Source organism: Mustela lutreola, chromosome X (genome assembly GCF_030435805.1).
Source record: "Mustela lutreola isolate mMusLut2 chromosome X, mMusLut2.pri, whole genome shotgun sequence".
Lineage (NCBI taxonomy): Eukaryota > Metazoa > Chordata > Mammalia > Carnivora > Mustelidae > Mustela > Mustela lutreola.
Window position 1 is genome coordinate 128,756,936 of NC_081308.1, and position 12,766 is coordinate 128,769,701.

Here is a 12,766-nt window from a genome sequence, read left to right on the forward strand (position 1 = left end):
CCCCCCCCTCCTCCTGCAGGAAGGGCCCTTTCCTGCTTCAGACATTCAGCCAGGGCGGCCACTAGGCAGAGGCCTGGCCTGAAGACCAATCCCTCCTGCCGGGGCCAAGCACTGCTCAGTTGGCCGGATACCGCTGGGCGCCACATCTGGGTCCTGCCTGGGTAGCCCAGTTAAGCAAACCAGTGACCTGAAAACCGCAGTCTGTTTGCAAGGGAGGGTGCCGGGAGGGGGTTTTGTTTGGCAGCCGGCTTCTGCTGGTATCTGGGGGCTCAGTGCTGCCCTGCCTGGTTTTCTGCCTGGCCCCTGGCCCCTGGCTTCCTTGACTTTAGGCCCAAGGTGACAGGTGTCTGGAGGCTGAGCTTCCTGGGGAGGAGAGTAGACTCTGTCGGAACCCAGGCCAGGGCAGTGGAAAAGCCCAGCTGAGCTGCAGCCCGAGGCATATCCCCCATCTATGGTATGTGCCAACTGGGGATAAGCCCTGAAGATGAGGGCCTGGGGATCCCCACAGTCGGAGCCGGCCTGTGTTGACTGAGGCTTCTTGCTTTTGCTGGAAATCTCCAGCTGGAGAACTCAATAGAACTGGGCTTTCAGACAGATATTTGGGTCAGGTGCTGCCCCTGGGGTGCCGAGTTCCAGACTTCATGAGGGAACGGGGGAAGCAGGTGCTTCTAGGCTTGGGCTACAGATTCTGATTTCTGCAGTCGACATAGAATAATTTATTAGCGCCCTTCCTTCTCCCCCTCACCTTTCCTTCTCCTCCTCTTGCTTCCTGCCTTTTCTTTCTCCTCCTCATCTCCCCTTCCTTCTCACCAGATTCCCATCCCCCCAAATACCAAAGTTAGAAAAGCAGCCACGAGCCATAGGCTACTGGACTTGACCGCTGAGGGCTCAAGTGTGGCTGCCCCTGCCACCGCCTCCCACCCTCCTGGGACCCTGAGGTCTCCCATTCCATCCAAGGCTCAGGCCTGGACACCCAGTAAATGATCCATGAGCAGCAGCTGCTGTCCCCCCTTGGCCAGAAGTTCCCTTAGAAACCATTCAGGCTAGCCCCTGTGCCATATATAAGAGGCCAAGGACACACAAAGGAGAAGGAGCATGTCCAAGGCCATTGGGCCAGTTATTGAGTTTAATCACATTTTCTGAAAAGCGGCTGTCGCTTGGCCTTGTCAGAAACAGAAAGAACAGGGTAATTTGCAGGAAACCTTTGGCTCCAACGGTTAATTCGGACCCGTCCTGTCACAAGGCTGGGTGCTCTGGGGGTCCAGAGACGGGGAGGAAACGCTCCTTGCTTTCAGAGAGCGGCAGGCCTCACATGGCGACCTTGAGGCTGGCCAGAGCGCGGGGCTGGCAGTGAAAGGGGTAGGAGGCGAAGCCGTATTATCCTAGAGACCCCCGGAGGCCTGAGGGAAGCGGGTGTGCCTGAATCTGGTAGACGAGACGCGAACTGTGTGGAGGTGTACAGAGGCTGCTCTCCCTGGAGGAGGTGGGCGCCTCTCCTTTCGCGGTCCTCAGCAAAGGCGAAACATGGCATTTGAGGCTGCTGCATACACTGCCCAGTTCAGGCCCGGTTCAGAAATGGTCACCTAACTTGGGCAACGGCAGAAATATGGAAGATTTCAGCTCTGAAAATGTCACCTGCCGTTCTTGGCAACAGTCGAGCTCCGTGGCCCCCAGCAGGGTACGGAGGGCAATTTGGCGATAACAGATTTCCCCGGGGGCAGACGCTCAGCTGCGGCGCTAGGTCAAGGGTCAGCAGCCTGTTTTTGTAAAGTTTTATTAGTACATGGCACGTCCGGCCAGGAACATATTGTCTACTGCGGAACTGCAACAGGGGCCACGTGGCCTGCCAGGCCTGAGAACGCTACCGTTCAGGCCTTTGCGGAAGAAGCTTGCCATCCTGACCCAGGTCACTGGGCTTCGGTTCATTCTCTCTGAAGCCACGGTTTCTCCTTATAAGCAGGTACAGGGAACATCCGATCCTCACGCACCTCCCCCCCCCCCCGCCCCGGCCCCAGGGTTCTGCTCCCTCTCCGAGGCTGCAGCTGGCTCAGTCCCCCTGGCCCTCCCCCGCAGTCCGGGCCTCCATGACTTGTCCTGGTTCTTCCCGCAACTTCTGTTCTTGCCTGACCTGTCGGCATCTAGAGAGGCCTTTCACAGACAGGTTGAGCAGGTGGTTCCCACCACAGACAAGTTCTCGTCCACGGCCCTCCCCCACCTGCCGTGGGGCCCCACAATGAGCTCAAGGCCACCTCCGGGCTCATGGTGCACCAGGAGCACTGCCCTCCCCCAGGGCCTTCTGGCTGCTTCCGTCCTCCCGCATGGAGGCCCGCCTTGTCCTGTCCCTCTCTCTTCAGCGCTCTGCAGAAGGCCACTCGCGCTCCACCCTCGCACGCTTGCTCTCTCTCCTGCGAGAATGCCGGCTCCCTCTCAGCCTGTGGCTCCGCTTCTCTCCCTGGGGTCCGCTCCTTCTAAAGGTTTTCTGTTTGGGGCCCCCGAGACAGCCTTGCTTTGCACAGTTAGTGGACAGGAGCCAGGGGCCACTCTCTCTAGCTGCCTCTTCTAGAGCGAGCTCTTGGTGCTCAAGTTATCTGGTGCTGGGACTGCCCGTGGGACACTGTCAGGAAAGTTGAACATTTTCTTGCCTCTTTTTGCCCTTTAGGTCCAGCCTTTGGGGTTTAGAACAATTAACTTGGCCAATATAAAATATCTCCAGGAAGCCAGCCCCCAAACACCAACACCCAACATCTGCTTTCTGAATATAGGGCTTCAAAGAGCTAAGCGCACTGTGGCTAACTGCTGTCCGTTCTATTTATTTTAGCCGCATGACAGCTAAGGAACTGAGAAATGCCTTGCCCTTTCCTGTAGTTAAATCTGACATGAAATTACTTTATTGGCAGCATTTTAACAAACAGCAATCTGCCATGCTTCCACCAGCAGCTCAGCTTCAGGTTTCTGGGTGAACTGAGATCATTATGAGGGCAAGGAGACAGCTGCCAGTCTGGGCTAGTTCAGGGTGAGCCTTCTTCCCCGGGGCCCAGCCGCTGGAGTTTCTCACAGAGAGGCCGAACAAGGAGGAGCCATCCTTGAGGACAACCCCCCCGACAGCAACACCATCCCCACCAAATACCACCATTATCATGACGGTCGTCTATACCCGCAGGAGCACCCCCATCTTTCCAGGAGTACATGCATGCACACACTCACACACACACGTGTACACACGCACACACTGAGGCAGAGGAAATGCTTTGGGTTATATGACACATTCCATGATGTGATCACAGACGCTTTCTATATATAGTGAAAGAAAGGAATATTTTCCATTGTCATTATTTTCTCTATGAAACCCATGCCTGTTGCTGAGTGCTTTGGGGGACCCAGAACATCAAGCATGTATTTGTGGGCAAAATGAAATTAGGATTCCTTCCCCCCAGAAGAAGCCTCTTGTCCCCAAGCGCACACCTTAAAAAACACCTCAGTTTGGATGAGAGATCTCTTGCTTTTTAGAAGGATTTTTCTGCCAATGGCCAATTCTTGTTGCAGTTTATGATGACTTGGTCTGCAGAAGTTAGCCTTGCCTACAGCTGCTCAGAAGTACAGCCAATGAGTAAAGGCAGCTCTCCCTCGAATGACAAATGCTGCTGAGTAAACCATGTTCAAGGCTATTTTAGGACCACCAAGAATGTGTTTGCATTTTCAAAAGTGGAAAGAGAGAGAATATTTACTTGGCCCTACTAGCCCCAGTTCGGTTGTTCAGCGTGGTGAGCGAGTGAAACGCCACTGAATCATATGCTTAAAAAAGGTTCATTAAACGCTCTGTGCATTTAATCTTAGGTAAACAAACAAACAAAAAAATACCTAAATTATTTCCCAGAATATACGTATATGAAATCCTCACATGATACATTTGAAAAATCTCATTGCATCACTTAAACGTGTATAGTTTTTACTTGTCAGTCATGTCCCGGGCTCCGTAACCTCGCAGCCCCCCCAGCCTCTGCATCTCTGCCTGGTTCTAAGTTCTACTAACTGCGGTTGGTACATCTGCAGACAGTTAGTAGATCTTAGAGTCGCAAGTTGGCACTCAGCTGCTAAAATGTGCTTATTCACAAGCACGTGACCTTCTAAATGCACGAGACTAACCAGGTGGCTCTGGATTCTTCTCCCACCTACACAGCTGTCGGGTTTCTCATGCAAGGAAATTCCTGCCTTGTTCAAAAGCCTGTTGACATTTTACTTAGCTCATTGTTGGGGCACAGGCAGAAAAGTGATGTCTCCATGCACCTAAGCTTCACGACTCAACCTTCAAAGCTTCCAAGGCCTGGTACCTCATTTTGTTCTTTTTTTTTTTTTTTTTTTTTTTTTTAAAGTCATCTCTAGATCTAACGTAGTCCTCGAACTTGCAACCCTGAGATCAAGAGTCTGACACTCCACTGACTGGGCCAGCCGGGCACCCCTAATTTTGTTCTTTTAACGTTGTATTCTCTTTCATAAAGAGGGGCCCCCAAACTGTGTAAGCTTCAGTCCCCACAAAGTAGAGATGCATACCTGGGAGCAGAGGGGAAGGTTTATAAGCTTATGAGCCATAAGCAACCATTTTTCTCTTTGCCCCATTTAAACTACTCAAGTTGGTGTCCCAGCCTTGAGTCTGCCATCTGCAATCCAGTGGGGCCCTGCTGTGAGGACAGAGAATCGCTCCTGCGCTCACCTATGCAGAGGCAGAAGCCTCTAGCCTTATCCAGATGGAGCGCTATGACTACCCCACGTGGGGCATGATTTCCACACAGCTCAAACTGCCCCGGCTCAAAATGACCCAGGACTTGTTTCCAGCTCTTGGATTATCAACGGCTACTTGCTTCCCAGCTCAGCTTCACCAGAAGTCCTATCCCTGAAATATGCCAACAGCCCCTCTAAAAACTCACTCAACCCATCAGGGCCCAGACCAGGGGCTTCCCCACTGACCACACTCCCAATCCCATCAACATCGGCAAGGAGCCAACCACTACGCGATGGGGCCCGCTTTCAGAGTCCCTGCCAACATGGGGGCACTTGTGAAAGGAAGGCCTGGGGAGCCGGGGACCAGGGGTAAGAGCCTCCCATCGCATGTGTGGTCAGCAGCCAAACTGGGGGGCCTCCCTGGGGCCTTTGTGGTATGGACCCAGAGCCTCCCATACGGGTTCAGAGTACCAGTATGGCTTCATTCCGCCTTTGGCACGGTGTTCTCTGTGAACTCAGTCCCCCTCCCTTCAATTTCGGGCATTCCCTACGTGCCGGATTCCGCTGGGGAGATGCAAAGTTGTGACAGGGCTTGGTGGAGCGGTTAAGGGAGGGCAGGTGGGGGCCAGAGGCCCAGACGACTGACTGAGCCCACTGCCGAGTTCTCATTCGGGATAGATCTTCAGGAACGGCCTTTAAAACATCACTACCGACTGTCATAGGCCCCTTGAGTTAGCTGGGGAGATGGCAGGCTTCCTGGTGATTTGGTAGGACCCTAAACGAGATGCAAGTGAGCACGGCTCACTTGACCCAAACTGTCGGCCACCTTTCCTGATTCAGCTTGTGCACAGCTGCTATGCTCAGGACTAATGCTGCTAGTCCACAGACGTACACACGCATGCACATACACACAGAGGTACACATGCATTCAAGTAATTCCTTAATAAAACGTCCTAGAGATATTTGGGAAGGACCATCCTCTGACCCCCACTGGACTGGGGGAGGGTGTGCTTTCCGTAAGAGTCTGCAGCTGCCAACAGCGTGCACATCCTGCTCGTGGCCAGGGCGCTTATGAGCCATTGGGCTGCCCCTGGCCTACTGTCATCCCAGAGAGACCCTCCTGGGGGAGGGGAGAAGAGACCTTTACAGTTGGGGAAACTGAGGCCCAGAGTGGGTTAGGGACCTAGGAGAGGTCATATCACTGGGTCTTTGGAAGCCCAGCCCAGAGGGAAGTGAGGAGGGTCTGCCCAGTGGCCCTGGTGGCCTCTGCCATCGGTGTGTGGCCTGGAGCCTCAGCTCTGCCTCCACTGTTCCACTTCTCTGCATGGTTCTAGGCTTGTCAGCCGCACTCCAGCGGGACACCGATGAAGCTTGTTAACCTGGGTCCTGCACACACAGGGTTGCCTTCGACCCTCAGCTTCCATTCCAGCCCCAGGCAGCCCCCGGGGGGGGGCAATATGAGTTATGAGTTCCTTAAAGTTACATGAGCCTCCAGGCTTGGGGGCATCCTTAGGAGTCGCCCACACTTCCAGCTGGTGTGTGTCCACTAAAGAAAGGAAGAACACAGTTCTAGAAAATGCATTTGCTGGGGCTGCTGCCTAGATGGCTCTGGTTGACGCTCGCTGAAGCCCAGGTCCTCAGGACGGGGCACCAGAGTGCTGCAGCAGCATGACAGGGCCCAAAGAAGGAGGCAGCGCTGCGGGGCCATAGGGACTAGGCTGCCCGCCTCCCTGACCTCCCTCCACTCCCGGTGGGCATGTCCTTATTTGTCAGAGGGCAAACTGAGGACTACGCTGGAGGGCCATAGGGCAGCATGGGGACCTAGGGCCTGGAGAATGAGATCAGTGGCAATTACAGCTCGTGATGCACCTGCTTCACTGACGCTGGTGAGGCACACAGGGCAGGCCCAGGACCCATTTCACAGAAAAAGATACCGAGGCTCAGAGAGGGGGAGTGACTCACCCCACAGTCACACAGCAAACAGAACAGCTATGACTTAAATGCAGGTCTTCTGTGCCTATTCCAGGGCTCTATCCTGCCCCCCTGCCTGCCACTGCCTACGTCAGGGGCCAAGGCTACAGTATCTGCCGGCTCAGAGCAAGGCAAGGACACCAACAGATTCCCCATTTGGAGGTTGAGATTCTTGCTTCAAACCACCTATTAGCAGAGATTTGTGCTTGAGACAAACTGACTCCTCTTGGAGCCAGTCAGCAGTCAGGGTTCCCTGGCACTCCCAGCCTCCATGGGATTGTCCAAAGCCTCATGTCTTGCAATTCTGGAAATGCTGAAAATCCCGTTTGAGCTACAAAAAGGTCAGTTTTAATTTGTGAGGAGATCTTTCTGAAAAACAAACATGCAAGTGAAACATACACTATACACGCCAATGCTAACCTTCCCCGCCGTGGGGATCGGGACATATTCTTCCCCCTCTCCCTTCCTTCCATCCTCTCTCAGTTCTGCTGCAACGTTGTCGTGTCCATGGGGCTACCTCCATCAGGCCCCAGAATGTCTTTACTCCTTCCTTCTGAGCAGGTCTGCTAGGGACCGTCCTCGTCTCCAGGGGCTTGAGAGCCAATGTAGCTGGCCGACGCTTGGAAACTCCGGAAATGGAGAACTGTGCGGAAGAAAGCTTTGATGGAGTACAGACGTGCTTGAGAGAGACTGAGAGAAGTAGCAGCAGACTGGCCCAAGCTGCCCTGTGGGAGCCGCCAGCTGGCGGGGTGGGGGGAGGCAGAAGCTAATAAGCCGATGGTCATTTCCACCTTTTTGACCATTTTGTCATGGCCTTGTGTGCCCGGCGACCTCTGCAGGGAAAATGAGGTTCCCTGAACCGATGCCTCCTGGTCACCTTTAGCCTCCTCTGTTCTTACCCAGCAAGAACTGTGCACATGTTGGTGTCCATGTTAAGCCACTGGTCAGAGTTTCAAAATGAAGGGTTCATAACAGCCTGCTAGATTTCTTGGGGAAGAGTGACATATTTATGTATTTTACACGCACACCCACTCATACACACACACAAATACACATACATACATACACCGGGTGCCCATTTTATAAACCTAGACTGTACTCTCATAATCTAGACCTTTTCCAAGAAATTTTTGCCCTTTTTGTCCTTCTGGACTAAAAATGGAGAAAGGAAAGAATCACCATGTCATTGTTCAGACGGAACCAGAAATAATACTGACTACAGAGCTGAACTTGGCCCCCATCAAAAGGGTTGCCTTACTTTTCTCATTATTTAAGGGGTGCAGAAGCTATCACATGCTTTCAAATGCATTTCAGAGAATGTTCATAAGGTTGTAGGGATCACATCCGTGGCTCAGCTTGCTCATGAAACGGGGTTAGAGATGGCCGTTCCTTTTTGAAAGATGCCGGCGAACTCCCCCACTTCCCCTCCGCACTCTGTCCCCCCACCCCCACCAAAGGTTGACCTGTGAGGGCTCAGGCTGGGAGTCGGGACACCTGGGGTCTAAAACAGGTGGACCTGTTTCCTTGTCCTGTTGTCCTGGTCCACTAACTAGCTGTGTGACCACAAGCAAATCACATCCCATTCTGTGTTCTGTTCCTCCCACCCCATCCCCCCGCCTCGACTACGTGCACTTAAGCATCGTGGCACCTGCTTCCCAGTCGGGTTTCTCATGCAGCATGAGAAACCAGTCGGTTTCGCCAGCAGCACCCTGGGCCCGGCCATGGCCACCCTGGGCCCGGCCATGGCCAGCTTGAGTTCCCTGAAGGGGATCCGGGCTAGAACCCGCCCCCACTCATCCCTTATTGATCCATTTCATCCATTTCTACTTTCAATATATTGGAATTCTCTGAACTGCTTGGGAGAATGCCGATGAAACAGAATCAGTTTGGGACTCAGTGACTTGTTTGTGGGCTGGCCCATGACCGACTGAATGAATGACCAGGAGAACATGTAGCAGAGCCCCCTGCACGCCAGGCCATTTGCTTCATTTGTCCATTGATTCATTCAGCTGCTATTTACTAAACACCTGGTGTGGGCCGAGACAGAGTCCACTGCTCCCGGATGGAGGAGTGGGCACAGGTGAATGGAGAGGCCACTTCTTGTGCCCCCACCCCCGGCCCAGCCCGTTCTTGCCGACCCCAGAACCTCAGCCCCAGGTGGATTTGATGGCAGAGCTGCCCCTCAAAGAGCTCTTGTCCATGTTGCAGAGAAAAGGCGAAGAAGGAGGCAAGTTCCCTCCTTCCAGTGGGCGGAGCCCTTTCTGTGGCAATGAGACAGTGTCCTGCCTTCAGGGCGGGTCAAGGCCCAGGCTTGAGAGGCAGCTGTGGGGTCTGGGAGGGGGCCTGCATCTCTCTGGGCCCTGCCGCCCTCCAGCCAAGCAGCTCTGGGCAAGACCTTTCCCTTCCCTGGGTGTCAGAGCCCCTGTCTCTCCCAGGATGGGGCTGCACTCCCAATGGTAATGGCAGCCACGAGTTAGGGAGGATTTACTAGGTGCCGCAGGATCTCAGAGCAGCATCAGTGAGATGAGGCATTGAGCATTAGAATCAGCCCGGGAGCTTCAAAAAGACTCAGATCCCTGCACCACCACCACCACCGCCCCCCCCGCCCACCCGGCTCTGCACGAGAGTAAAACAGTTCATTTGGGGTGGGGGGCTGGGAATCTGGATATGTCTTGGGGAGTCTGATGAGCACCAGAGCCCGAGATGCGCAGCCCTGGGGGAATCTCTTTGGATGTTCACTCTGTCACGACTGTCATGGCCCGTGTGGCACTAGCTGGGGGCCACCCACACACGTTGACCCCACGTCCCTCACCAGTGAGACAAGCATGAGGAGACATCAAAGGACCAACAACAATTGTCCCAGTGAGACTTCTATAGCTAAACAGGGGGATTCTTACACAAAAATTTGCTTCAGGAGAAATGCGGTTGCCCCTTAAACAGCACAGGTGTGGACAACACGAGTCCACTTCCAGGCAGTTTTCTTCAGGAGAAATACAGGAAGGAACTGTGAATGCGTCTTCTCTTCCTTATGATGTTCTTAGTAACATTTTCTTTTCTCTAGCTCCCTTTGTTGTAAGGCTCTAATAACAGTACGTAGAACATCCCAAATCCATGTTAACCTACCCAAGGTTACCGTAAGGTCCCCAGTCCACAGTAGGCTGTTAGTAGTTGAGTTTCAGGGGAGTCAAAAGTTACAGTAGGATTTCTTACAGCAGGGCCATTTTCGAGGGTCCTCCGTTTCCCTCCTCCCCTGTAGGCAAGCCCTTCTCTTCCCGCACATTCCTCCTCACCACCCCACTCGCTTTTCCCTCCACCTGCAGTCACACTCATTAACATGACAGCCACAGATGATTGTATGGAGCCTTGAACGAGTAGGAAATACTGCATCGCTAACTGCTTTGTTCCCAAAGGCTATGCTTTTATAAATGGAGAGCAGCTCCCCCAAGGTGCAGATTGCAGATTGGGTCCTTTTCCTGTTGTTCCATATCTCCCCAACCTAAGGATGCACCTGCAGAGAGGAATTTCTTATTTAGATAACTTTATACTTTGGGGGGGTGGTGGTTATAAGTCATTCTCAATAAAAACAAACAAGCAATACCAAACCGTAGAGAATAGAAAGGGCCTCGCCAGTCACCCCCAAGAGATGGCTGCTCCAAATGGTCACATAGATGTTCTTCCAAGCAATTTTTGCATGTACCTAGCAGTGTGTGTGTGTGTGTGTGTGTGTGTGTGTGTAGAAATAGAGGTGCCCATGCCCCTATGATCGGTCTGCAACTTGTGTTTCCCCTAAACAGGATAGCTCAGCCAGCTGTCCCAAAGCCCACAGCCAGATCTGCTTTCCTCCAGAGGCTCTATTGTGGTCCCATTGCGGACCTCAGTCTGATGTATTTTACCAAGACAGGGAGGCACCCTAAAAGTTCAATGTCTACATTAGGCTTTTCCTTCTTAGTAACAGGGGTCTCTATAGACAGGTCCTTGCAGTGTGCCTTCAAACGCCCATCTAGGACACAGTTCTTTCCATGGCTTCCACACAGCTGAACTGAGCTCCCCCTTATGCGGGCAGAGAAGATCCTTTGTGGGACTTCCTGCGGTGTTCGGTACACAGACAGCATAATGCCTAATTCGAAGTGTAACAAGACAGTTTACATGAAACACAGCAACAAAGAAGCAGCATTATGGTTCCCAAAATAGGCTGTATTATATAGTTTTGACAACTATAAGTCCCAAAATGGAGAGGTGTTTTATCTTGCAAGTTTCCTGTTCATTAGCTTTCATGTGCCAAGGCTTTATAAAAATTTCTCTCTCCCTCTCTCTTTCTCCTTCTCTGCCACAGGGACCCGTTAAAAGGAGACAGGAAGGAGATCATTTCCAGTTTCCAGGCATGGCTGATGGGGGTTACCCTAATAAAATCAAGAGGCCTTGTCTGGAAGACGTTACCCTTTCTATGGGCCCGAGTGCCCACCCCAGCACGGCCTGTGTGGAGCTGCAGGTTCCTCCGCTAACGATGAACCCCAGTGCCACGGCCATGGGAGGAGCAGGCCATTCGTTACCCCTCGAGACGAATCCCATGAACGGCAGTGTCATGGGCTCGCCATTCGTGGTGCCTCCGGCTGCAGAAGTGGGACTGAAAGGACCCCCTGGGCCCTACTACGACAAAGCCAACAGCGTGCCGGCTGTGGACCAGGAACTTCAAGATCTCCTGGAGGAACTAACAAAAATTCAAGAACCTTCTCCGAATGACCTCGATCTTGAGAAGATCCTGGGCAGCAAGCCGGAAGAACCACTGGTCTTAGAACACCCGCAGGCAACCCTGGGTACCACTCCCAAGCCTCCAGTGCAGATGCCCCACTTGGAGAGCCTTGGTGCCAGCAAGGAGTTTGCTTCGAGTTGCAGCCAGCTCACGGGGGCGGGGCCGTCGCTTCAAGTCCCGCACTCCCCGGCCGGGATCAGCTATGGGATCCCACCCCCAAGTAAGCGGGGGGCCTCACCCAGCTCTTCAGTGGCGCACGCCAAGAGCCAGGCCCCGGGGGTGCCCCAGGCCGCTTTGCCCCCAGTCCCGGTGCCGCAGTGGCATCACGCCCACCAGCTGAAGGTGCTGGCGGCTAGCAAGCAGGGGTCCGCTAGTAGGCCGCAGGCGCCCAGCCCCAGCTGGTCGGGCCTGCCGCCTCCGGGCATGTCCCCGTCTTACCGCCCGGTACCATCTCCGCAACCGCCACCGCAGTTCAGCCCTCAGAGCCTCATGGTGTCGTGCATGGCATCCAGCAACCTGCCAGGGAGCGCCTTCCAAGCCTCCCCCAATGCCTTACTCGCCAGCCTGGCGTCCGGTGGCACCACGGCCATGGGGCCCGCCATGCTCTACACTCCTGAGAAGCTCCCCAGCCCTGTGCTCAGTCAACAGCCGCAGTTCAGCCCCCAGAGCTCCATCCTGGCCAACCTGGTGTCCTCCGGGGTCAAAAGTCCTCCGGGGCACCTGCTGTCCGCCCTGCCTGCCAGCAACGCGGGGCCCTCCCCGCCCTACCGGCCGGAGAAGCTCTCCAGCCCGGGCCTGCCGCAGCAGTCCTTCACTCCGCAGTGCTCCCTCATCCGGAGCCTCACACCCTCTGGCCACCCGCTAACGCAGCCGCCGCCGCCGCCGCCGCCACCGCCGCCCCGGCAGTCAACGAGCACCATCTTCAAGCCCTTGACCACCGACTCATCCAAAACCCTGAGCGTGATCATGCAGCAGGGGCTGCCCAGCCCCGGCCCTGGAATCCCGGAGCCCTTTACCTTTGGCAACACCAAGCCCCTGTCGCACTTCGTTTCTGAGCCAGGTCCCCAAAAGGTGCCCTCTGTGCCTGCCACCTCTAGGCAGACGTCCCTGCTCCACTACCTGCAGCAGGCACCGCCGGCCTCTTCCACCACCGCCTTGTCCACCGCCACTGCCACCTTGCAGCCGCCACCGCCGCCGCAGCCTGACCACTCGTCATTCCTTCTGCACCAGATGATGCAGCAGCCCCAGCGCTTTCAGCGGCTGGGGGCGCGGGACTCCATGCCTTCTCTGCCCAGACAGGTAAGACGATCTCGTGTCCGGTGGCGGTCC

General features: G+C 54.5%; 1 protein-coding gene across 3 annotated transcripts in view; it reads left to right on the forward strand.

Annotated features, from left to right (window-relative positions):
• Positions 1-12,766, forward strand: part of MAMLD1 (mastermind like domain containing 1) — a 108,696-nt gene that overhangs the window by 60,920 nt on the left and 35,010 nt on the right. For all 3 annotated transcript variants that reach the window (XM_059157004.1, XM_059157002.1, XM_059157003.1), the window contains one exon: positions 11,021-12,736. In XM_059157004.1, coding sequence (XP_059012987.1) covers positions 11,021-12,736 — 1,716 coding nt within the window. The remainder of the gene's footprint in view (positions 1-11,020; positions 12,737-12,766) is intronic.